Consider the following 24,409-nt stretch of genomic DNA (forward strand, 5'->3'; position numbering starts at 1 on the left):
AGCATGTAACAGTTACAGATGTGTTATTTTGTTAGTGTTTAAGATGTCAGAAGTCTGCCTGACCCCTGCAACTTTCGTTTGGTCAAACAGTTAATTAGACACGGCAATGATGACTTCTTTTGTCTGTTTTTATCTAATAAAAATAAAATAAAGTTCTTCAAGCTCGTGTCTTTGTAACTAATAGTATTTCTTGTCATGTGTCACTCCGAAGACGTCTTACAGGTCACCTGCCTGTTGTGGGTTGATGAGCAAAATTATTCACGCATGAAATACCTGCATTTGGACAAGGAGCTCGCCAACTGGATTGAACCTCGTCACATTTGGCGGGTGCTATTTCACTCTCAGGGCGCACATAAAAAATAACGAATATTCGTAAAATTGCTTGTAGAAAATGCTCTTAACCACTAAGATCAATAGTTATTTGCAAACATGGCAAAGAACTCTATGCATGTGCATGTCCATGGGAAGTGCTTTCATTGCACTCGTGAACAGCGGAGCTCGCTGCGCACATATATCAAATCAGACGTGCATCGGCGGCTTTTTTCATCTGTTTTCATCTGTTCTTCAAAATATAATCACACATGTTTCGTCAAATGTGCATCTTTGTGTCTAATTTATTGTCATACAGTACATCATTCCGAGAAGTCTTATAGATGGCTCTCCACAGTGGCTGGTACATCAGCAAAATTACCCACCACTGTGCATAAAAAAATCCACATTTAGCAGGTTTTAATTTCAAACCTCGTTCACCAGGAGTAGGCTGTACGACAAATTCGGGAGAAAGGAAATTAAAACAGTGTCTATGATTCAAGATTTGCAATCACACCCACACTTTCTGCAGGAAAATTCAATCTAGAAAGTAAACTATCATGTGTTGGTAAATGGTACTGCGACCCACTTGATTTTTAACAAAGATCCACTTGTGACTCGTGACCCATAGGTTCCTGACCCCTGGGTTAGAATTTATTTTTGGGTTAGCGGTTAAACTACATAACAACATGATTTGTTTATATTTCTTTATGCAAGGTACATTTTATACAAATCAACTCATATGATTTTGTACAATTTCTCCTTCTCATACTTTTATTACGACTTGGCTTTACCATATGTCCATACTTGACTTTCTCTCTGATGCAATATATGTTTTAGCACAGTCCTATCGTCTGTCTGATTCGGCTTGTGCTCAGTGTCATTCAGTCGTCATCAGGAGTTCCCACACAAATGCCTCTCCATCTTTGCTAAGGACTACAGAGTCCAGATGGAGAGTACAGTAAAACATCTTATCTGCCTGAAATGCTTCTGTTAAATAATAATAAAGAGTGCCGTGTTTATCTCTGTCTCTCTCTTCTCATCTGCCTTTAATTTCTTTGTTTAGCATCACTCTTTCAAACTCTGTCTGGTGTTGTAAACAGGACTGTGTATATTATTTGAACACTCAAAGGGAATTTGACTGTCTTTCATGTGTGTGTGAATTGTTTATGTCTGTAATTATGGTTGTTGTCGGCTGGTGCACCAGTTTGACATTTGTGATAATTTTTTTAAATTATGGTAAAACGGTATTGAAGTGTTTGACAGCATGCTTGCGATGTGTGTCTGACATTTGTGCATTCGTATCTGCAGGTCTGAGAAAGCTAGAAAGACAGAAATTGTGTTTGTGGGAATCGGTTCCCTCCAGATCTTAAATAGCACAGTGTAGAGGTTAGGGGGGAGGGGAGCTCTGAAGCACAGGCATGGAAACGTGCAGATCCTGTTACAGGATCGTAATATCACTGAAAACTGTGCACTCACTCCATCCTATCCGCTGCACTTGTTTGCCTGCTCACGCCATCCTTTCCGCCACATTCTCTTGCTCCGGCTCCACCAGTACACCCAGTACGAAACCTCCGTGTGACACCCTGTCCCTTATGTGCCATGACTGTTGTGTGTAGTATTGGAACAGAATGTACAGCCTGCCCTTTTTTACACTAATTTGGGTGTTATTCGGTGTTGTGTTTTAGAAACTTGGCAAATGTTAGAAGTCTTAACCATGAAGCCAGCTGCAACTAAATTTAATCTGTCCTTTAAAAGTGTGCTTTTGCCACTCCATGAAATAATAATTAGCCTTTTGTGGCATTTAGTCCATGTCTATTAAGTTTGAAACAATCTATATGCTAGTGCGCTCCATAAAAGCTTACTTGAATAGACAAAATGTACTTTTAGCATATGTATAAGCATGTAGAATGTACTGTCTTTTTATTCCAAGAAAATTGACCAAAAATATTGCTGACTCATGCTACACAACTCAAATGCCCTGAAATGAGAATGACCCTCTCCCTAAAAAGCGCAACATTGTCCACCTAATTCTTCAGACATCTTGGTTCTTGGGATTGCATAAAATTCTTCATTAAAGTGTTCTAAGCAATTAACCAAATCAATCAGCACCAAAGTGAATCGAGGTGGAATTTGTGATTTAAATCAAATAAGTATTAGAAAATCAGACAAAATTTCAAGACTATTTACTTAACGTAATAATGGAATGAACTACAATCTACAAAAAATTAAGATGGCATAACACGGACTGATGGCTTCAACAGAAGCAAATACGATTGATTAACAGCCTCGGAGCTCATGTAATTCTGTCTTTTAAGGTTTATAAGTTATCATCAAAACTCTATTTGTACTTCTGGAACCAGGCTATCATGCTCTATACAACCTACTCTGTAGCAAATCATGGTCCATGGCTTTGATGGAAACTAAATGCATTTGGCTATTTACAACAAAAAGGTGGACAAGCCCTTTGATATGTCCTGCCCAGAGTTCCTGTTTCAATATACGTCATTACTCATAAAAAAAAAAGTAGGGTTTCTTTAAAGACTCTATTGCAACACAGCCTTTTTTTGATGCTGTGTCTTTTCTTCTCCTTGGAGAGATTTTGCACAGGGTAATTTTATACACTGGTGCATTAGGAAGCAAAGAGGCAGGTTGTCTGTTTATGAATGTCTCTCTGCGTGAGGGAACAGAGTGTGCTGCCCCAGCACTTCTGACTGAGGAAAACTCAGCATTCCCTGTTTCTCCTCTCTGGCTCTTTCTGTTGTCTCCCAGTGGTCAGTAAATCCAGATCAACAGCCAACTCAAAGTACAGGTTGCCCAGTCACTCTGGTCTTGGCCCAACTTTACCAACTATAATACCCTGAAGTCAAACATGGTAAAGGATAGTTCAGTCAAAAATGACACTTCTGTCATAATTTACTCGCCCTCATATTGTTTCCAAAACTAAAAGACTATTCCTTCCGTAGAACACAAAAGGTTAATTCCTGAAGAATATCCTGGACACTCTTTACCTTATAATACCTTTGTGGTAGGGCGGAGGGCAGGGCCAGGTCGTGATTCCACACACCCGCCCCTAATAAAGCTGATTAAGCCAGAGAGGGATAAGGGCAAATGGAGAAGGCAATGCGTCAGAGAGAGAGTTACGGACAGCTGTCCGACACCTGTGTGTGTTTGTCTTTTAGGTTGAGTTTATAATTAAACTATCATTTATATTGTCAAGCCAGTTTTTGCCTCGTCCTTTCCATTGAACTATGTTACACTGGTGCCGAAACCCGGGAAGGAGGAGGGATGCGCTGTAGTAGAGTCCGAGGACTAAACTATGGTGAATCAGGGAACCGATGAGTAAATTATATATTTTTTTCCCTCTCTCTCTCTCTCTCTCTCTCTCTCTCCTCTCTCTCTCCTGCTGCCACTCCACGTTGACCTTTCCCTCTCTTCTTATATATTATTTATATAATATTTTAAGTTGGTACCATCACCGTTATGGTGTGTATGTACCATGTGTATGGACCCATGTCCCCTCCCTGATCCAGGTAGACAGGGATGACCTGCCGGCAGTTGGGGCGTAAGGCACCCCGAGCGAATGAGGGAGGAATTTGGCAGGGCGGAGGGCGGGTCAGGTCATGTTTCCACACACCCGCTGTCAGGATCCCTTGTTGTCTGCCCCGTGTTTCACTAGTCAATTATCACAAACTACAATTCCCATAATTCCCTGCCCTCATCACTGCCCATGCACTTCATCGTTCTCACCTGCTTGACATTTAGTCATTATTGTGTTTGTGTATTTAAACCCTGTTTGTTCCCCAGTCATTGTCGATCGTTGAATGTGGATGTTTGGATGTAGATGTTCTTTTGTCCATGTTACCTTTGCCCACCGTGGATGTTTCCCCAGCCTGTGTACCCTTTGGATCGTGGACGTTTCATTTGTTCCTGTCTTATTTTGTCTTCACCTTTTTTCAATAAAAACTGCACTTAGATCCACACCCCTCATCTGCCTCCTCCTGCCTTCGTAACACCCGCCCCTAATAAGGCTGATTAAGCCCGAGAGGGATAAGGCCGACCGGAGACGGCAGTATGTCAGAGAGAGAGTTATGGACAGCTGTGTGTGTTTGTCTTTTTGGTTAAGTTTATAATTAAAATACAATTTATTTTGTCAAGCTGGTTTTTGCCTCCTCCTTTACACTGAACTATGTTACAACTTTATACAAATGTGATGAATGAGTATTGGGGCTGTCAAGCTCCAAAATAACAAAAAGCACCAATAAGGTTTCATAAAATGCTCCACTCAACTCCTGAAAATTCACCTTTTGTGTTGACAGAAGAGAAACATTGTTTTTATTTAGAACGACAGGTGAGAACTATCCCTATTAAAGAACTAAGTACCAGGAGAAACAATATGCCACAGTACCAGGTGGCATATTACCTGGTACTCAGACCCTCTGTTTGACCTTTTACACGAAAGATGGAGAGAAAATAATGGACGAAGGGAGGGAGAGGAGACAGAGCCACAATCAGAATAAATCTGTAGGGTGGGGCATCAGTGGCATTTGAGTGCTTCAGACAGTCGTATCCACTCCTCAGCATGAGTCACAAGGACATGTTCAGCTGCTGTGGCATTCCTCTGTGTGGATTACTGTGGGAAACTTTATTTGCTTGAGAATTTCTTTAAAGCTTCAGACAATTGCACATAGTTCTAGGGCCATGCTGGGTGAGTTTATAGGAAAAGACTAAACAGCTTTTTTGTGCTCCTGATTGTAAGCTTATTTGGCCTTTTCTTTTGCTGTCATATTCACTGTCTCCATCTCAGAATCTGAACACAAATTTTGCTGTGACTTTGTAGCAACGTAGTGTAAGATGCTATTTTTAAATTTCAGCTTGAGTCACTCTTATGCTTTTTAAGTCTTTTTTTCTCTGTTACTCATCCTCAAAATAACCTCTGTCGACAACAGTCCCAAATTGCTGCCTATACTGAAACACATTTCAACAAAACTAACATTTCAGTCTGACATTGTTGAGGATGTTAAAATTTCAATTTGAATGTCTTGGCTGATTCTTTATCAGCAAATAAGATGTTTATAGGTATTTGGATTAAATGAAACTCATTTGTACACTTATAACATTTCTAGCTATATCTCCTGTTTCAAAATTCAATACTTTTTCTGTGCTCATCTCATTGTAATTGCTTGTATTTTTACATTGAAATCCATTAAATCTGTTTTAAAAAAAAATGTCCTCCATCTCCCCCCACTGAACTAATGCTTATTTAGGTCACACATGATCATAAATCTAGTTTACTTGTTCATATACCCTCCGTCTTATGAATTATTTGCACTCTGCATGTAAATGGTATGCTTTGGAATGCACATTCATGTCTTCCAAGCTAACCTGTTTTTCTCTCCAGAAAGTCACATTCTGCTTTAGATTCAGCTCCAAACACTAAAGGACTTAAAGAAAAGAAACATCACTTTCTTTAACTTACATCAGCCCCTCTTCCCCCCTTGCCAAATTCCATTCTCTCTCTCTCTCTCTCTCTCTCTCTCTCTCTCTCTCTCTCTCGCTCTTTCTTTCTCACAATTTAAATGTTTTAATTTTAATTCCGCTTTATTAACATGACAGTTTTAGAACAGTATTGCCAAAGCATTACAAAGTTGTTTCTATATAGATTTTAAATAAAAATATATAAAAATATAATAAAAAAGATGCAATAATATAATAAGTAATAGTGAAACAAAAACATCTCTCTCTCTCTCTCTCTCGCTCTCTCTCTCTCTCTCTCTCTCTCTCTCTCTCTCTCTCTCTCTCTCCAATACCTCTTTGTCAACACTTTGGGTGAATTCCCAGCTGACTGTGTTTGTCATGGTAACAGGCAGCAAGGCAACAGGCCTAGCCACTTGCACTTCCTGAGTGAGTGAAGCAGCCTGACAGATCTGCGTCTGCGCAGAGAGAGAGAGAGAGAGAGAGAGAGAGAGAGAGAGAGAGAGTGTTTGTGTGTGTATGAAGACAGGGCTAGGGTGCGTGAGGCTGTCAGCCTGGATTAGGTTCAAGCACACTGCAACGCTGCCTACCGCTACTGGCCTTCACTTTATGCTAATGAGGGTAGGCCTCAGGAACAGGCTTCCTTTCCTCTGTATCTGTCTCTTTCACTCACTCACTCCTCCCTCTCTCTGTCTTTTCCTTGTGGGCCAAAGTGATTCATACGTGTTTCAATTGATATATTACCCTTATTCCAACCTTAAAGGTGAAGTGTAAGATTTCTGTGGCTTTAGCAGCACCAAATTGAATTGGAAAAATAATGATTGTTTTAAGACAGATTTCCCTAAACATTCCCTTTGTCTTCCATTTGTCTAACAAACTGACACCATTGGTTAATTGTTTCTGCATATTAAGCTGGAATAGCAAAAAGTATTTTAACATTAAAAACTTTACCTATAAAGTCAACATGAAATAAAGCCCTTTTACTTTCTTAATACACGTTCCTGGTCCTATTGTGAATGATTCATCAGTGCATGTTATTACAAAGGAAAATGTGTTTGTATTCCAATTAGCAAAATAAACCCTGTGGTCAGGTATCACTCTGTAGGTGTTTATTTTGTAATAACGACAGGGAGACTATATATTTTGCAACTTATTTCACAACTACTTGACAATAAATAAACAAACTTAAATAATTTTATTAGCTTCTTTGTAAAGATCACAGAGTGATGTGCGAAGTTGACTCACAATACCCGGATGACTAGTGAAACATCACCTAATCCCTGGATGTACAGTCATTATTCAGAAACATCACACTGCGTGATTGAAGAATCAGAAGTGTGTAAACCAGAAAGCTGTGTCATATAACGTAATAACGTGTTCTGACTTTCTTCTTCATATGACATCACCTAGTCCTCTTATTTTTTAACCCCTTCCCTATGACCACCTGGCTACATTTTGATACAGTTGAAGTCAGAAGTTTACATACACTTTGGTTGAAGTCATTAAAACTCATTTTTACTCACTCCACAAGTCTGGTTCATCCTTTGGAGCAATTTCCAAATGCCTGAAAATACCACGTTCATCTGTACAAACAATAGTATGCAAGTATAAACACCGTTGGGATCACACAGCCATAATACTGCTCGGGAAGGATGAGATGAATGTAGTTTGGTGCAAAAAGTGCAAATCAATCCCAGAACAACAGCAAAAGACCTTGTGAAGGTGCTGGAGGAAATGGGTAGACAAGTATCAATATCCACAGTAAATCGAGCCCTATATCGACATAACCTGAAAGGCTGCTCAGCCAGGAAGAAGTCACTGCTCCAAATACGCCATAAAAAAGCCAGACTACAGTTTGCAAGTGCACCTGGGGACAAAGGTCTTACTTTTTACTTTTTTGTCCTCTGGTCTGATGAAACAAAAATCAACTGTTTGGCCATAATGACCATTGTTATGTTTGGAGGAAAAAGGGCGAGGCTTTCAAGCCAAAGAACACCATCCCAACCGTGAAGCATGGGGGTGGCAGCATCATGTTGTGGGGGTGCATTGCTACAGGAGGGACTGGTGCACTTCACAAAATAGATGGAATCATGACAAAAGAATAATATGTGGATATATTGAAGCAACATCTCAAGACATCAGCCAGGAAATTAAAGCTCGGACGCAAATGGGTCTTCCAAATTGACAAATACACCAAGCATACTTCCAGTGTTGTGGCAAAATGGCTTAAGGACAATAAAGTCAAGGTATTGGAGTGGCCATCACAAAGCCCTGACATCAATCCAATAGAAGATTTGTGGGCAGAACTGAAAAAGCATGTGCAAGCAAGGAACCCTACAAGCCTGACTACGTTAAACCAGTTCTGTCTGGAGGAATGGGCCAAAATTCCAGCAACTTATTGTGAGAAGCTTGTTGAAGGCTACCCAAAACATCTGACTCAAGTACAAACAATTTAAAGGCAATGCTACCAAATACTTCAAAGTGTATGTAAACTTCTGACTCACTGGGAATGTGATGAAAGAATTAAAAGCTGAAATAAATAATTATCTCTACTATTGTTTTGACATTTCACATTCTTAAAATAAAGTAGTGATCCTAACTGACCTAATACAGGGAATGTTTTTGATGATTAAATTGCAGGAATTGTGAAAAACTGAGTTTAAATGTGTTTGGCTGAGGTGTATGTAAACATCTGACTTCAACTGTATGTAATGCCCATTTTACACAATCCAATTAATGACCAATATCAAAATTATTACTTGTTTTACTTGGAAACACGTTGGATTTCAGAAGTAAAATTGGTTGCAAATTCAGTTTCATGTATACTTTAAGATGCTAGATTATTAGTGACCCAAACTGCCAATACTTTATAGAAACTTTTCATTAGTCTTTTTTAAAAAGTCCCACATACACGTGAGTACAATGTACATGGCCCTTTGCTCTTTCTCCATGTCACTTTCTCTCTTACCCAGAGCAGAGGCTATGGTGACTCAGTGTACTGTAATATTAAGATAGCCCATGTGATCTTTTATAAATGCCTAGTATTATGAACCTACAGTGCTACAGTAGCTGAGAGCACTGCTGCCATTTTAACTCAGCACAGGTCACACAGACATACACTCCTCCTCTTGTCCCTTTTCCACCAAGCTCTCAGCTGGATCCTGTCTTCCTGCTTCCAGCATATGATTGAGCAGGCAGTGATCAGTTCTTTGAGCTTGTGTGACACATTCTTACTGTGAGTACTTATTGAAAGTCTGACACATATTTGCCTCCCTCCTCACTGCAGCATGGCTTAGAAAAGAGTAGTCAAAGCTGTATATCTGTATGCGCTCCTGCGGTAATGGCTCATTGCACAAACAAACCAAAAGTGTCAATTCTTGTGTTTGGCAATGCTTTTATAGGCATTAAAGGGTTAGTTCACCCAAAAAACAAAATCAAAAGATAGGAAAGATAGTCAACATTGGAACAAAATTAGGGTGAATTATGTAAATGATGACAGAATTTTCATTTGTGGGTGAGCTATCCATTTAATGTCCTGTCGGAGATGCTGTGGTTGCTCAAAGATCTCTGATCATGTGTATATCTGAGTGTGCGTGTTATCACACAGTGTCATTTACATATATTGTTACCTTATTTGTTTGGCACAGCAATAAAATAAGGCATTGTGGGCTCAGAGACTGTTCTGACTCTCACCCCAGTGGTGGCTGCGAATGCTAATATGACAACAGCTTGCAGGGCAATGTCATAGCAATAAGCCACAAATCTGTTAATCGAAATGGTTCTTTTTATTTTTAACTCAGTCAACTTGTTGATTAGTCAACCCAAAACTAACAGTTGTTTGGGTTGGCTGCCTGTTAGATTGGATGTGCTTTGTTTTACATCTATTGGTTTTTCATCTACAGTATATGCCTAATATGATTTAGAACATAATTTTAACAAACACCAGATTATAGCTTCCACCAATTTAATTAACCAGAGCTTAGGGCAAAAATGCCTTTGTAAATGGCATATGCCCCAGACATTTAAAAAGATGGGCCAAAAATACCTTGAATTTCTGTTGTTTATTTTTTCAAATTCTTTATTTTTAAATATTTCATTCTGTTGATGGGTTTAGAAACCATAACCTGTAGTTGCCAGATACTGTTTTTGCTTTTTTAGAGACAAAACAAATTTAATTAATTTGATTATGTCTGTAAAATATTTGGTCTTTGTGAGTGCTTTTGTAATTTTTATGTTTAGCTGATAAAGTGATTTATACACATCTACACAACATTTGAAACTTTCTTAGAACTTTTCTATTATATGGAACGAGAGCTTTATTTGGAAATGTTGCTGAGTCATCAAAGTGCTAAACACCATTAATGAGTGGCTGTGCACTCAATAACACTTTCTCTTTCTCTATCTATTTATTTCCTAAGCAGATATATGTTGGGTAAAGGGTCAAAGCGGAAACTAGATGAGGATGAAGAGGGCCTGGAAGGCAAAGCGTTGGCGGCAGGGGCCGGAGCATTGACTGATGGCCTCTCTAAGGTCTCCTACACACTGCAGAGGCAGACCATCTTCAACATGTCCCTGATGAAGCTGTACAACCAGCGGGCACTTACCGAACCCAGCCTGGAAAAGCGTGTGCTCATCAACAACATGTTGAGGCGCATCCAGGATGAGCTAAAGCAAGAGGGCAACCTGCGGCCACTCTTTTTTCCCCCCTCCCCTCCGCCAGACGACCCTGTGGACGAGAGTTTCTGCGAGGCGCAACCTGCCTTCAGCGTGCTGTCTATGGTGGCCCAACCGCTGTCCCAGTCTCCCGCACTCTCTGCTCCAGTCCTTATGTCCCCCTCGCCAGGACTGTCAAACCCAGCTCCTCTGGAGTCCTGTCTTACCCCAGCCTCACTCTTAGAGGAGGACAGTGTCACTCTTTGCACAACACCCTCTCCGCTAGCTCCTCCTCCTCTCCCCAGACTCCCTCCCTCAGTGGCCAGGGACAGCTTCTCTTCTGCCCTGGACGAGATTGAGGAACTCAGTCCGTCTCCATTACCACCAACTACAGCAGTGCCCGGTGCTACCTCTCCCACTTCCTCCCCTACAGTGGCCCTCCACATGCCGTTGTTGCCCCCCACCTTAAACTCAGGGGACTCCAAAGACTGCTGTAAGCCCTGCAGCCCAAAGCTTGAAGGGCTGGTCCCATTGCCTGAGGAACGGCCAGCAGTCCCCAATGTGCCATCCAGATTGCTGGAGTCCCTTCCTCCTAACAGCCTGGACATGAACACCTCACCCACCTCCTCGTCCTCAGGCTTTCTAACAGACCTAGCCCTGGACGACATTCTCTTTGCAGACATTGACACATCCATGTACGATTTTGACCCCTGCACCTCTTCCTCAGGTGCTACCTCTTCAAAACTGGCACCCATGGTGACGGCAGACGAGCTTCTCAAGACTCTGTCTCCCTACAGCAGTGCTACTCCTGCAGTCACCTCAAACCAGCCTTTTAAAATGGACCTCACTGAACTGGATCATATTATGGAGGTGCTTGTGGGATCATGACCAGGTTTGGAGGGAATTGGGAAAGAAATGCAAAACCAATCAAATAATTTTTTGTACAAACTGAGAATGGAACTGAAGAATCACTTTGTGAGTGTTTTTGTACAGTTTTTAAAGACAAGGAAATTGAAATTTTAATGATGAAGTTTCCCAGTACTACTTCTCAACACTGTGCATGCACTGTGCTTGCCTTTTCCAAAAATTAACATGAAGAAATCTATGGAACAAACTTTGGCTTCTGGCAGATCTGAGTGCCTTCATCATTTATGACCACTTGGTAAATTCCGGTCCATTCATCCTTGTAGCTGTCTTTTATCATTTCTAATCGAACAAGACAAATCATCAGAGGAGTAGTATCTTTCTTCCCCCTCCTCAGTGGACAGGTGCAAGAATGTGCAATGACAGCCCTATTTTCTTCTTTCATTTTCACAAAGCACAAAGATTTTTAAAAGAGGAACTTATTTTGTGTTCATGTTTTTCTACACAGAGATAATGCTTCTAGCAATTTTTGTAATATTTAAAGTGGTCTGTTATTTTGCTGTCAGTCATTTATTAACTTTCGTCTGCTTCCATTTTAATGTTAAAGTGAAACGTGAAATGTACTCATTTATGGAAGATGCTTTACCTTTACCAGGTTATTGATACATCTGTGCAGTGGTTAGATATTTACAGTCAACCAAATTTCTTGTAATCTGCCATAACGGCTCAGATTCCATGTGTTTACATCTCAGCTGGCAATAAGTGAACATTAGATCTGATGCATAGTGTTTTACAGATAGGTTTCTTTGATACAGTGGGAAAATTACCAAGCCAATGCTACAATCCCTTTAATGTATGCAATCAATGCTTTTCTGATCAGTAATAAGCAAACCATCAACTCCTCGCACCCATTTCCTTGTTATCTGTGTTCAAGGCATCATCATAACTTCACTGTTTTGGCCTTTGTTCTGGCTTTATATCATACGCTTGACACAGTGGCTTTTTCAATTTTAATGCTACACTAATGCACAGCAAGAGGGTCTATGCATGTCTGTTCATGCAAAGAGGAAAAAAGCTCTACACAGACACGTAAGTTCAGGGTTGCTGTTTATATGAGCCCATTTTCAACTAATTTCCCATTGACCTTTGTATATGTCTCTCATCAGTACAACGGTACATTTCTGTTAACATACTAATGCATGCAGGAATATAGCTCATAATTGTACAGATGTCAGATATATGATTTTTTTTATATTTTATCTTATTTATACCATTGTTTGAGTTTTAATTTAAATAATCTGTTCATGTTTACATCAGATTCTCACTCTGTTGCCCTGCTGGGTTTCCTCTTAGTGTTGTTTGGCCAGTAGAAATGGTTGCATTACACTGAAGTGGAAGATTATTTGGTAGTGTTTAAAATATTGTTCTGGGTTTAATACAAGTTAAGCTCATTCGACAGCAATTGTTTCATAATGTTGATAATCACAAAACATTCTTTTTTTAAATGTGGTTATAGTAAGCTCTTCCAAAATAAGAGAATAGGGCCAAGTCAATTAACATTAAAATATACACTGTTTCAAAAATATAGCCATAAGACATAAACAGTATACATATTTTAGTGTAGTAATATCAAGGATTTACCTGCGTTATAGCAGTAGCCAGATTACAGGGTTTACCAGCATCATGTTGTCATGACAACAGTGTTGTAGCCTAATTTTGGATATAACTTCACACAGATTAGGTTAGAAAGTGATTTTCTCACTCTAAAATCATGTTTAGTACATGTAATGGCTATACTTTTGAAACTATGTTTAATGTTTTTGGACTGGCCCCATTCGCTTCTGTTGTATGTGCCTTAAGGTAACCACAGTTGGTGCTTTTTTTTTTTTATATTATATATTTATATAAATATTATTTTGGGGGGTAATTAACATTATGCCCCAAATGCTGTCCAGAGAGCTGAACTTTTACAGAGCCCAGAATATTCCTCTTAACATGCACTCATGGTATTTGTTCACCAGAAGAGTTTGTAAGTTTGCTGAAGTAAAATTCTTTACACTAAGCTTTGGAGTTTCATTCAGTCCTATTGTCATTCCCTTTCCCATTGTTGAAGAGTATTCTGCATGAATGTGCAATAGAAAGCACAGTATATTTGCAAAGAAAACTCTATAGATCACTGAATTTGATTGATTCATCAGATTGTTTAGAATATTATTTTGTGTGCGGTTCACATGTTTGAATTACAAGAAAAGGGACCATTTATCATATAAGTTGTATTATTTTCATAGTGCAGTCTTCTGTATTGCACTAGTTCTCATTAAAAATAAGGATATGGATATACAAACTGAAAAAAAAAAAAAATGCTGTGCACAATATGGCTTTGTTTAATGAATCAATCAAACATCCATTGCAGTGAGCAATGAGGAAGGGAAGAGAACATGTTTCACATCAAAAATTAAATTTCTTTTTAACAGGTTATTCATCTTGTTCAGATGTGACCATTAAAGATCTGAGATATGAACTTACTGTCAGAGAGACCTTGGCTAGAGGCAAGCATTTGAATTTGTTAAAACCCCAAATTCAAAGGAGAGATTGTCTGAGAATTTTAAACATGTGTAAATGAGAGCCAATCGGACAATACTATTGAATTAAAACTATGATTAATATTACTTATAGGATTGCTGGGGGGTTTGGAGTGATTGTTTTGTTTGAAGTTATTTATTTTTCATTTTCTGTGTAAATTAATTTATTTAAGCTAACATCCAGATTGTAATTTGTACAGAATATGAGATAGGAATGTATTATGCTTACAGGAATGTATCACTGCTTATTAATTAGGGTGGAAGCCATTTTATTTAAAAAAAAAAAAAAAAAATGTTCATCTTATTTTAATAATGCATTATTTTATGTCTGTTAAGTTTATTGTATTATAATTTGGGGTGGTATTTGTGTTAGTCTCCAGGTCAACACTCCTAGCCCCTATTTAATTACAAGTATTTAATATTTTTATGTATTTCAGATTGTGTGCAACGGAAAGGTTTGTGAAGCAATATTTTATTCTCTACAAACTTCAGAATTTCAATCTTCCAAAGCCTCTTGCTGGGAAAGTCTTTAGATAACCTTCAATGCCAAATGTAAAAAGAAAGGCAGCATGATTTCTGATGTTGGTTGTTATTTTTAAACGGTATCTCGGTATCTTCAGCTCATGGTTCAAGCCACAATTTTGGCGAAGTTAAAGTGAAGTGGTTTCAGGATAGTGACCACCGGGATTATTTGTGTGTGAATGTGTGTTTGTGAGTGAGTGACAGAAAGCGAAAGATAGTGCTGTGGGGGGTCCTAACCCTTTTTCTGCTCATTAAGAAAGGCTGTATCTTCAGGCTTTGGAGCTGTGCCTTTTTCTATGCAATATTACCTACATATTTTTTTTTTTTTTTAAATAACCCATCAACTGATGATCACTGTATTTGCTTCAAGGTGTGGACTGTAGACTGTATATAAAATATGGACATGTGTCTATGAATTTGAAACAGTCTTACTTTTCTAGTTTTATATCATACAATAAACAGAGGAAAAAATACATTGTCTATGATTTCTTCATTTAAATTTTCAAAACTTTCTTTTATTACTACAAAGCATTTTAGGTGCAATCAGTAATTAAAAAAGAGTTTAATAAAAAGAGTTTTACGGTGGTTTGGGTGGTTTACGAGGAAATTGTTTTAGGTTCCAAACTGGTTATTAAAAGGGTATTATGCTATAAATGTGGTCTGAGGACATTTCTAGTGTCCCCATAATTCAAATTGCTTAAACATTAAACAATGTTTTTTTTTTTTTTTTTTTTATGTAAAAAAGCAGAATGTTTTTTAGGGTTAGGTTTAGAGGTAGGATTAGGGGATATAATCTATAGTTTGTTCAGCATAAAATCATTATGTCTATGGAGAGTCCTCATAAGGATAGCCGCACCAACACTTGTGTGTTTGTGTGTGTGTGTTTTTACATAGAGCTGGTCTACCACATCGGAGCTGCCATGTGGAGATCACATGATCATTCATTCATTTATTTATAAATAAATGAGAATGAATGATCAGGGAAATACTACATATTTCCCCCTAACTGACACTTTCACTCACAGAATAATTTAATCATGGCTGACCACAAATAGCAAAACTTTTCAACTGTAAGTGAGATACAGTTTATACCAAAAAAGTTGATCCTTGTGGTTAAAAGGTGAGTAAAAAATTTCTGCAGTTGTTTTTATTACGTCAAATATTAGGGTCACGGGACAACGGCAACGTTCCTGAGTGAAGTCCAAAATCTATTTATAATACTCACCAGCATACCTAAAGAATGTACTGTTTTATTGAGCGAGAAGTGCATCCTTCATCAAATACAGTACATACTCTGACAGTATGTGATTTCAACCACATATGCATGGTTACTAAATGCACCTTGAACACTGTAGAAATGCCATTACAATTAAAGATTGTGTAGCAAGTATACTGAATAATGTACACTAGTTACAAGATTCATGAGTGAGACAGAGACTTCCAGTTCTCTCTAGTCACACAGCTGCTCTGCATAGGAAAGTGGGCATTTCTTTGCATCAACAGTTGCCTCCATTTTGCACCCATGACTCATGGGCTGGTAGCAAGAGTCTATTTATTTCCAGTATTGGGGCCACACAGCTGTGTATCAGGGACAGTTTTAGCACGTGGCAGTGTCTGTGAACCCGCCCCAGAACCATGTCAGTGGAAAAGGGCTAACTGAATGGGGGAGGCCAGATCAAAGCATGGACAAACTGATCACACATCAGTGAACATGTCTTTCCTAAGTGTATCATGTTGCTTTTTTATGAGAGTTGTGAGTCAGTACTTGTTTCTATAGGACCGCTCACTGTAACCATCTCACTTTTACTGTTTGTTATTCTTCCCTTTATTTAACACAACTTTACAGTTTATTCTTTTCTTTGTGTATCTGTATGTACATGACCTTAATCCAACGAAGGGATTGTGTCCACTTTACAGTCCCTTCATATTCAAGCTTCTTAATAAGTTTCAAGTTTCATGAGCTGATAGCAAGGGAAGTATTTGCCATCTTATTCTGTAATGTTTTCAATAAGTACTATGGGTCTCGTATAGCTGACTGATTTGTTTCAAGTAGCATTTGTCCACTCCTTTCAACATTCTTTATTGCCCTTGTTTTATCCCCACATGGAAAAAAAATAGGTCAAACTGTGTAAAAAAAACAACAACAACATTTCAGTGTTTCCTTAACTACAGCTAACTGTAATGCAAGAATACAGCATAAAGGTGCAGTAACTTTGTTAGTCACTCATTTAACTAACTTCTGCCAGACTGTTAGACACTGAGTTATAACTCCCTTTTTCTCCAAATATATGTCAGTGATACTCTGAAAATGACTGGCAGACAGAGAGCGCCTCAGCATCTTCTGATCTGGTTAAAAAAAATTATAATAATATTTTGGCTTTTTTGCTGTTTACAGAGACTAGGGTTGTTACATAAATTAGGGTGATATCTCAGGACAACTAATAAAGTTATATCTGTCAGGTAGAAGGGATATGTTCTGTGTGGTATACCATACAATAATCACTAATAGGACCTTCAATGACAGTCAAGAGAAAATCAAAACTGACCTGGCTTATTTGTTAATGTACATTCCTAGTCTTAATGTGAATTAAGAATCTAACCATAGAAGAGGTTTAGTGTCATATTCTTTCATCAAAATTCAACAACTCCTCCTCTGAGACGGCTTTCATTTTTGGCTGATGTCACAAATCCCTCTAACTTTTTTAGTTCAGATCGTAGTGCCGGTCCTCTGTATTGCACATTTTTTACAATCAAGTTAAATAATGATGAATGAAATCAAGTCACACCCTATGTTTTTTTTACATTGAATATGCATTTTCACTAAGCAATACATCAGATTACATGAGAAAAGTAGGTTGTGAAATGCATTTCATGTTGAATGATGATTCCTTTTTGTCTCACTTCATCATAATATTAGAGCAAAAGGGGATTTGTGAACCCCTAGTGGAATGTGGGGGTACTGCAGGAGTTATTATTATTATTATTATTATTATTATTATTAGTGGTGCTTGCAAAGCATCACTATTGTAATCTTACATACTTATTTATTGGTGCTTGTGAAGCAAAGCATCGCTATTATAATCTTACATACTTTTTTAGTGGTGCTTGTGGAGCGAAGCATCACTATTATAATCTTACATACTTATTATTATTATTATTATTAGTGGTGCTTGCAAAGCATCACTATTGTAATCTTACATACTTATTTAGTGGTGCTTGTGGAGCAAAGCATCACTATTATAATCTTACATACATATTATTATTATTATTAGTGGTACTTGCGTAGCAAAGCATCACTATTAAAATCTCACATACTTATTAGTGGTGCTTGCGGAGCAAAGCATCGCTATTATAATCTTACATACTTATTTAGTGGTGCTTGCTGATCAAAGCATCACTATTATAAACTCAAATACTTATTATTATTATTATTATTATTAGTGGTGCTTGCGGAGCAAAGCATCACTATTATAATGTAAAATACTTATTGTCTGGCACAACTTTATACCAGACTCTGGTATGACTTTTCTAAGGGATTAGGGGTACAGTGCAGCCCTGGGTGGGCACAAAACCATCCCAAAAAGTCCCATTGACTTTATATTGAAAAAAAATTGTCTGATCATATCTCCTGATCAGAATTACATAGACACATATGGGTGGTCTCATTTGATTCGGGCTGGTAAAACGTCATTGAACCTACCCTGTGATTTGGGGTAAAATGTACTGCAGGGTGCAAAATAGTCCCAGAGGCTACTATGGTCAGGGATTTTATACGTACTATGGCAGTCAATGCAGGAAAGTTATCAGAACATATCTCCCAATCAGAATGGCATTGAGACATGAGAGTGGGCTCATTTCAATCAGGCTCATTTCAATCAGGCTACCTATAACTCTTTAAGTATAACCTTGGTAATGGCATAGCCACACCCTAACAACCATTTATGGGACCATAGCAACCACCCCCTTCTATTAATAATGTCTCAGAAGGAAATCTTCAGAACAAAATGTCTTAAGAGTCTAGCGGAATGATGCCTTTGAGTAAGGTTAGTAATCAGCCAATGAGAATTACTCTGTTTAATGGTTAGCCACACCCTAACAACAATTTAGAGCACCCTAGCAACCATCCCCATTTACTTCCATTAAAAATGCTTAGTGTGATATCTTTGGATCAGAATGTCCTAGAGACATGAGTGGTGGCTTGTTTTAATTGGGTGAGCAATAAGACTTCAGAAATCACCATGGAAACTACTTAGCCATGCCCTAGAAACCATTTAGAATATCCTAGCAACCAACCCCCATTGAATTCCATTCAAAATGGCTTAGATGGGTATCTCAGAATCAGAATATCTTAGACACTTCATTGTTGGCTTGTTTGACTCAGGCTGGCAAGGAGCCTTTTGATTATCACCCTGGTAACTGCCTAAAATATCGCAGAGACATCAGGGTTGACTTATTTCACTCAGGATAGCAAGGAGCCTTGTTAAGTATCACCCTAGTAACTGCCTAGCAACCACATGGGGTTATCCTAGCAACCAAGTAACAATTAATATATCTCTGCACCAGAACATCGTAGAGACTTCCAGGTTGACATATTTCACTCAGGATAGCAAGGAGCCTTTTGAGTATGACCCTGGAAACTGCCTAGCAACCAGCTGGGGTTACCCGAGCAACCAAGTAACAAATCACATATCTCTGCACCAGAATATAATAGAGATTTCTAGGTTGACTTATTTCACTCAGGATAGCAAGGAGCCATGTTAAGTATCACCTTGGTAACTGCCTAGCAACCACATGGGGTTACCCTAACAACCAAGTAAAAAAACACATATCTCTGCACTAGAACATAGTAGAGACTTCCGGGTTGACACATTTCACTCAGAATAGCAAGGAGCCTTGCTAAGTATCACCTTGGTATCTGCCTAGCAACTAGATGGGTCTACCCTAGCAACCATGGAACCACACCAATATCTCTGCACCAGAACATCCTACTGTCATGGGGGTGACCTCTTCAACTTGGTGCATTTGGTGGGACATCATGGTGAGAAATTTTGCCATGGCAAGAACCACTCACATTTTCTTCAGGATATGTACCTATCTAGTTATTATTGTTGTTGTTGTTTTTAAACATGATTGAAATGTGAATGTTTTATATTTAATTTGTTTAAAAAACTATAAAGTATATAAAGTTTAAAGATGAAAGTAAATTGTTGATTAAAATGTGATGACTAAGAAAACATTTACAAAAATATTTTAAAAGTGAACATGCCATAAACTCTCAGGTGGTAGGCTACAAGTTAAAAACAAACTGGTCATATGGATTCAGCAGACAAATACATTAGAAAATCTTTGGATTAGAGGATATTTCTTTATTGGTTCTTCAAGCCCCTTTTTGTTCAAGTATAGTAATTGGACAAAAATACACTGCTTTGTGTTTGCTTCACTCTTATTTATGACACCTGACACACCTTTCCAAGAGGCCAGCAAGGTGTTCTCATCCCTCTCCCTGTTTCCTTTTCACACTCTCCTGGAGCATTGCATCTAAAAATAATCTTTACTACGCTCTTAGTCTCAGTCAAAATAATTATTATTTGTGAGAATAGCTCAAAATTGGTCTGTTGAACCTAAATTGAATGAGAGGTAACAAGTAAACTACCCATGAATCTTATAAAAAGTTATAATTTGACTCTGCTCAGTTCATAAGGCATGAAGTAGACAGTCTTTCCTGTTTCTGTGTATGCAGAGAGAGAGAGAGAGAGAGAGAGAGAGAGAGAGAGAGAGAGAGAGAGAGAGAGACTGCAAAATCCTTGCTCTCCCCCTTCCTCTACTCTCCCTTCTCCCTGTCAAGTTGGCAGGTTGTGCAAATATCTGAATGATCTTGTTCTGCTGTGACCACTGAGGGAAAGAAGCCACACCTCCGCCAACCACAAACCCAACTCAGCAGGCACACTAGCACGCGCACACAGACACACCAGTGCATGACTGCCCCAGCTGGCTGGAATTTGAATTGAGCAATAAAGCAGCACCCTCATCCAGCCTTTGAGTAGAATATATGGTGACACTTCAGTTTACAGTGTTCCTGTTACAGATATTAAATGTTGCTTAAGTTAATTAATTTAGTAGCAACAATAATACAATAACACAAATACAAGCAGCTTCACTAAATAATTGCACAGTGAGTTCATTATTATTACTCAGTACATACGTAAATACACAGTAACATGAACACTGTGAGGCAAGTAGAATATTTTTACACTAGCTGCAAAATCTGAGTACTGGTTCTGCAAACACACACTTGCACATTTAAATTTCACAACAAATTTCTATCAAATTTTAATCTGTAATCTTTAAAAAACTACATTAAAAACTATTAAAGTTTAATTGGTTTTATTTAATTAAATATTACTCAATTTAATTTGATTGAAATTTGTTATGAAATGATGCCCTATAACGTGAGCTTGTGCCAGGTTACATTTGTACCAAAGGTCACTGAGAGTTAATTATTATGAGTCCTAAAGGATGGAGCTAGAAGACTGTCAGACTAGATAGATTTTTAAAACCTGTTACATAACACATGGCTGTTCACTATCAGACTCCTCGTTCAGATCTATGTGGTCAACTGTTTTATGATGGAAACAAGGAGGTGTGTTGTTGTGAATTTTTTTGCAATGGTGCGGTGGTATGAGTATGGGATATGTGTTCATGAAATTACTGTGATCTTGAATCTGTGTCTGCATGTGTGTGTTTGTGTTTTGAGGGGAAAGGCCCTGTGTGAGCCAGAACAGGAAGTAAGAAACAGACCACACACAGCTGCTGTGTGGAAGGAGTGGGTGTGAGGAAGTGTGTGGGAGCTTGACATTCACAAAAACACACAAAAAGCCATATTCATTGAGGGAGAGAGAGAGCGTAAACAATATATCGATATAGGGGAATCAGACTGAGAGAAAGATATTTTGACATTGTAAATTATAAATCTATTACATTAGAAAATCTCGACCTGGACATTTTAGCTTGCATTTATTTGACAACAGCATTTACATTTATGCATTTTGCAGACATCCAAAGCAACTAATAGTGCATTAAAGCTATCCATTGTATCAGTCCATGCATTCGCTAGGAATCAAACCAACAACCTTGGCATTGCTAGTGCCATGCTCCACTAGTTACGCAACATGATCACACAGGAATTCGACATGCTGGTTCTGAATGTCCATGTTCCCTGAAATCAAACCCATACTGCTGAATTACTGACACATGCCATCCCCATCAGACATTTTTACATAAATGTAATCATGATCACCTTTCCTTGTGGTGCTACTAATAGCCAGTGGTGGAAAGAGTAATTTTTTTTTACTTAAGTAAAAGTACTTCTTGTCATATTCCCTGTTGTTTTTGATCTTGACTTTTATGTTGTAATTCTTGTTTAGTTCCTGTTTTCTGTTCATTTTTGTAGTCCTTTTGTAGTTACATTTTATGATTGGTATTCCCTTGATTGTTTTCCCAGGTGTTCCTCGTTCCCTGATTATTTCTTGTTTTCCCTTGTGCATTTAAGCCCTTGTTTCCCCTGGTTAGTTTGTCAGTCTTTGCATGTATTGTTGGATACACTGTGCCTGGTTCCTTGTTTTCATTATATTCTGAGTTAATTTGTTTATTCTTTTGTAAATAAAGCTGTGTTTAGATCCTCATTCTTCGCCTGCCTTGTCACACTGCTACTGAAGAAATAATTAACTTCAGCACAAGTAGAAGTACTTAGAAATATTATGACTTAAGAGTAAATAAGTAGTTTGCCGAAAAACTACTCAAGTTATTACGTTACAAGTTGCTTTATGAAGATTATATTATATACAGTATAGTATAAACGCTTCCATTTTTAGAACACAAAGACATTTTCATTCTTGAAGAAACATCCTTTCACCAAGGATGCATTAAATTGATCAAAAATACTGTCAAAATCATTAATTGCCAATATTATTACGGTTTGAATTTGTTTTTTAAGTTATATTTTTTTCTTTAACCGTGATGTCAAACATATCCTGTGTCATCTATTCCTTACAAAACTATTCTATAGTGCTAAGTTTGTACTCAAGAAAATAATTAAATTTAAAATATTTGCTCTACCATGCAGAAGTAACAATAATTTACAGTGGGTTCTTTCCCCTTTTGCTGAGGTATTGAGATCTTACAAGTTTCTTTACACTTGCAAGGCAGATTTTGGTTTTAAAAATAGGCACAAAAAAAAATTCTCCTGAAATTCTATATTCTTCTAAAGTCTATTGTTTTAGAGAGATCAAGGCAATTCCATACATTACTGTTTTGAAAAAAGAATCTCCAACCAGGATTGAGAGGGAAGTGGACGGCCCGATGCACAACAAAAAAGACAAGTAAATCACAGCCTCTTGTTTGAGAAACAGACTCTTCACAGGTCCTAAAATAGCAGCTTCTAAATGCCAAAGACCTGCATTTCTGCAAGAAGCTTCTTTGACAAACAGAAAAATGTAAGTATACAACATTTATTTAAACAGAAAAAGCCATTTGTAACATTCTAAATGTCTCTAAATCGTCTCTAAACTACATCAGGTGAATAGTGACTGAAACACATTCCTATTTCAGGTTTATTCTCATGCACGTATGTCCAAGTATTTTGGCTATTAATTTAACATATTGTACAAAACTAAGAAGAGGAAACTTATCCTCTATGATATTGCAGCAATTATCCAGATATGGAATGAGATTATTATGCAAACTGTTATCAACTCCTACAACTGAAAAAAATAAGGCAAATATAAACATTTCACAGAGTGTTTAGTGAAAGATATGATTGATTCTACACTAAACACTAAAAGTGATTGTTATGTAGGCTATATGTATTATTGTATAACAGTTGTAATAATAAAGTCTTAATTAACATTATTGAGATATTATTATAAAGTAAATTGTAGCATTTGGATACATTATGTTTGTGATTTCTCATACCTTCTTTATATAACATTCGGAGTACAATATTGAACTGATGCAGATTGATAGAAGCTAAGAACCCATCTGTGCGCACGATCAGGGATGGGCAGTATTTCAGATACATGTATTTAAAATACGTATTTGAAATACAAAATACTATTTTGTATTTTAAAGCCTTTGGAAAAAAATCAAATGTAATTTGTATTTAAATACATTTAAGATGAGTATTTTTGTATTTTCAAAATACTCAAAATACTTTGAGCCAGTCAACCTCTTTATCAGGGTACTGTTTTCATGCATCAACTAGTTCAGACCAGACACACCCATCCCCCCAACCCCAACATTCATGCACGTGAGCTGAGCTGCAGCTGTACAACCCAGGCCAGCATTGGATTAGCGACTTTTTGAGGTGAGGATGGTCAATTCTGCTTGTTGATTAAAGTAGCTTGTCAAATGTGTTTAAAGCATTAACGTTACTGCATGTTAGGAATGGGGATATCATATGACATACATATCGTAGATTCATAGCGATGATGTAAATTGTGAATCGATTGAACTTTTTCTAAATCGTTTACATAGATAGGCCTATCGAGGTAAGAATATATATATATATATATATATATATATATATATATATATATATATATATATATATATATATATATATATATATATATATATATATGTGCAGCTTTTAGTGGGCAGAAATAATTGGAACTTTGGAGTGGAAAAAGCAGCAAGGGCGAATGAGTAATTGGGTGTGATGTGAATGTGATTTGTGTTATAACTGCCGCGAAAGGAAATTCAAATCCACACTTGCACGTTAGAAGGCAGTTTTTTGTGCGCGCGATCCGAGACTGAGTGGACACTTTTGACTTTAAAGGCCCTTTCACACGTGACGCGGCAAGTGCTGATATCAGCACACAGTTGCTGCTTTCTCTTGTAGCTTTGTGCAGTTTAAGTCTTGTTTATACTTTCGGAATTCGAATGGCTATACGCCGCGAACCTGCTTACTACGCACGCTCCTCAGTAAACCGACGAGGCTTTTATGC

General features: G+C 37.8%; 1 protein-coding gene across 7 annotated transcripts in view; it reads left to right on the forward strand.

Moving 5' to 3' along the window:
• The window catches only part of LOC127618259 (SERTA domain-containing protein 2-like), a 74,063-nt gene extending 59,197 nt beyond the window's left edge, over positions 1–14,866 (forward strand). For 6 of the 7 annotated variants that reach the window (XM_052090623.1, XM_052090624.1, XM_052090620.1 and 3 more), the window contains one exon: positions 10,206–14,866. In XM_052090623.1, coding sequence (XP_051946583.1) covers positions 10,210–11,325 — 1,116 coding nt within the window. In that variant the 5' untranslated portion in view covers positions 10,206–10,209 and the 3' untranslated portion in view covers positions 11,326–14,866. Of the gene's footprint in view, positions 1–4,891; positions 5,018–10,205 lie in introns of those variants that run through there. The other variant, XM_052090625.1, reaches the window with a different exon arrangement.
• The last annotated feature ends 9,543 nt before the right edge of the window (positions 14,867–24,409 follow it).

The sequence above is a fragment of the Xyrauchen texanus genome, chromosome 24, assembly GCF_025860055.1.
Source record: "Xyrauchen texanus isolate HMW12.3.18 chromosome 24, RBS_HiC_50CHRs, whole genome shotgun sequence".
Lineage (NCBI taxonomy): Eukaryota > Metazoa > Chordata > Actinopteri > Cypriniformes > Catostomidae > Xyrauchen > Xyrauchen texanus.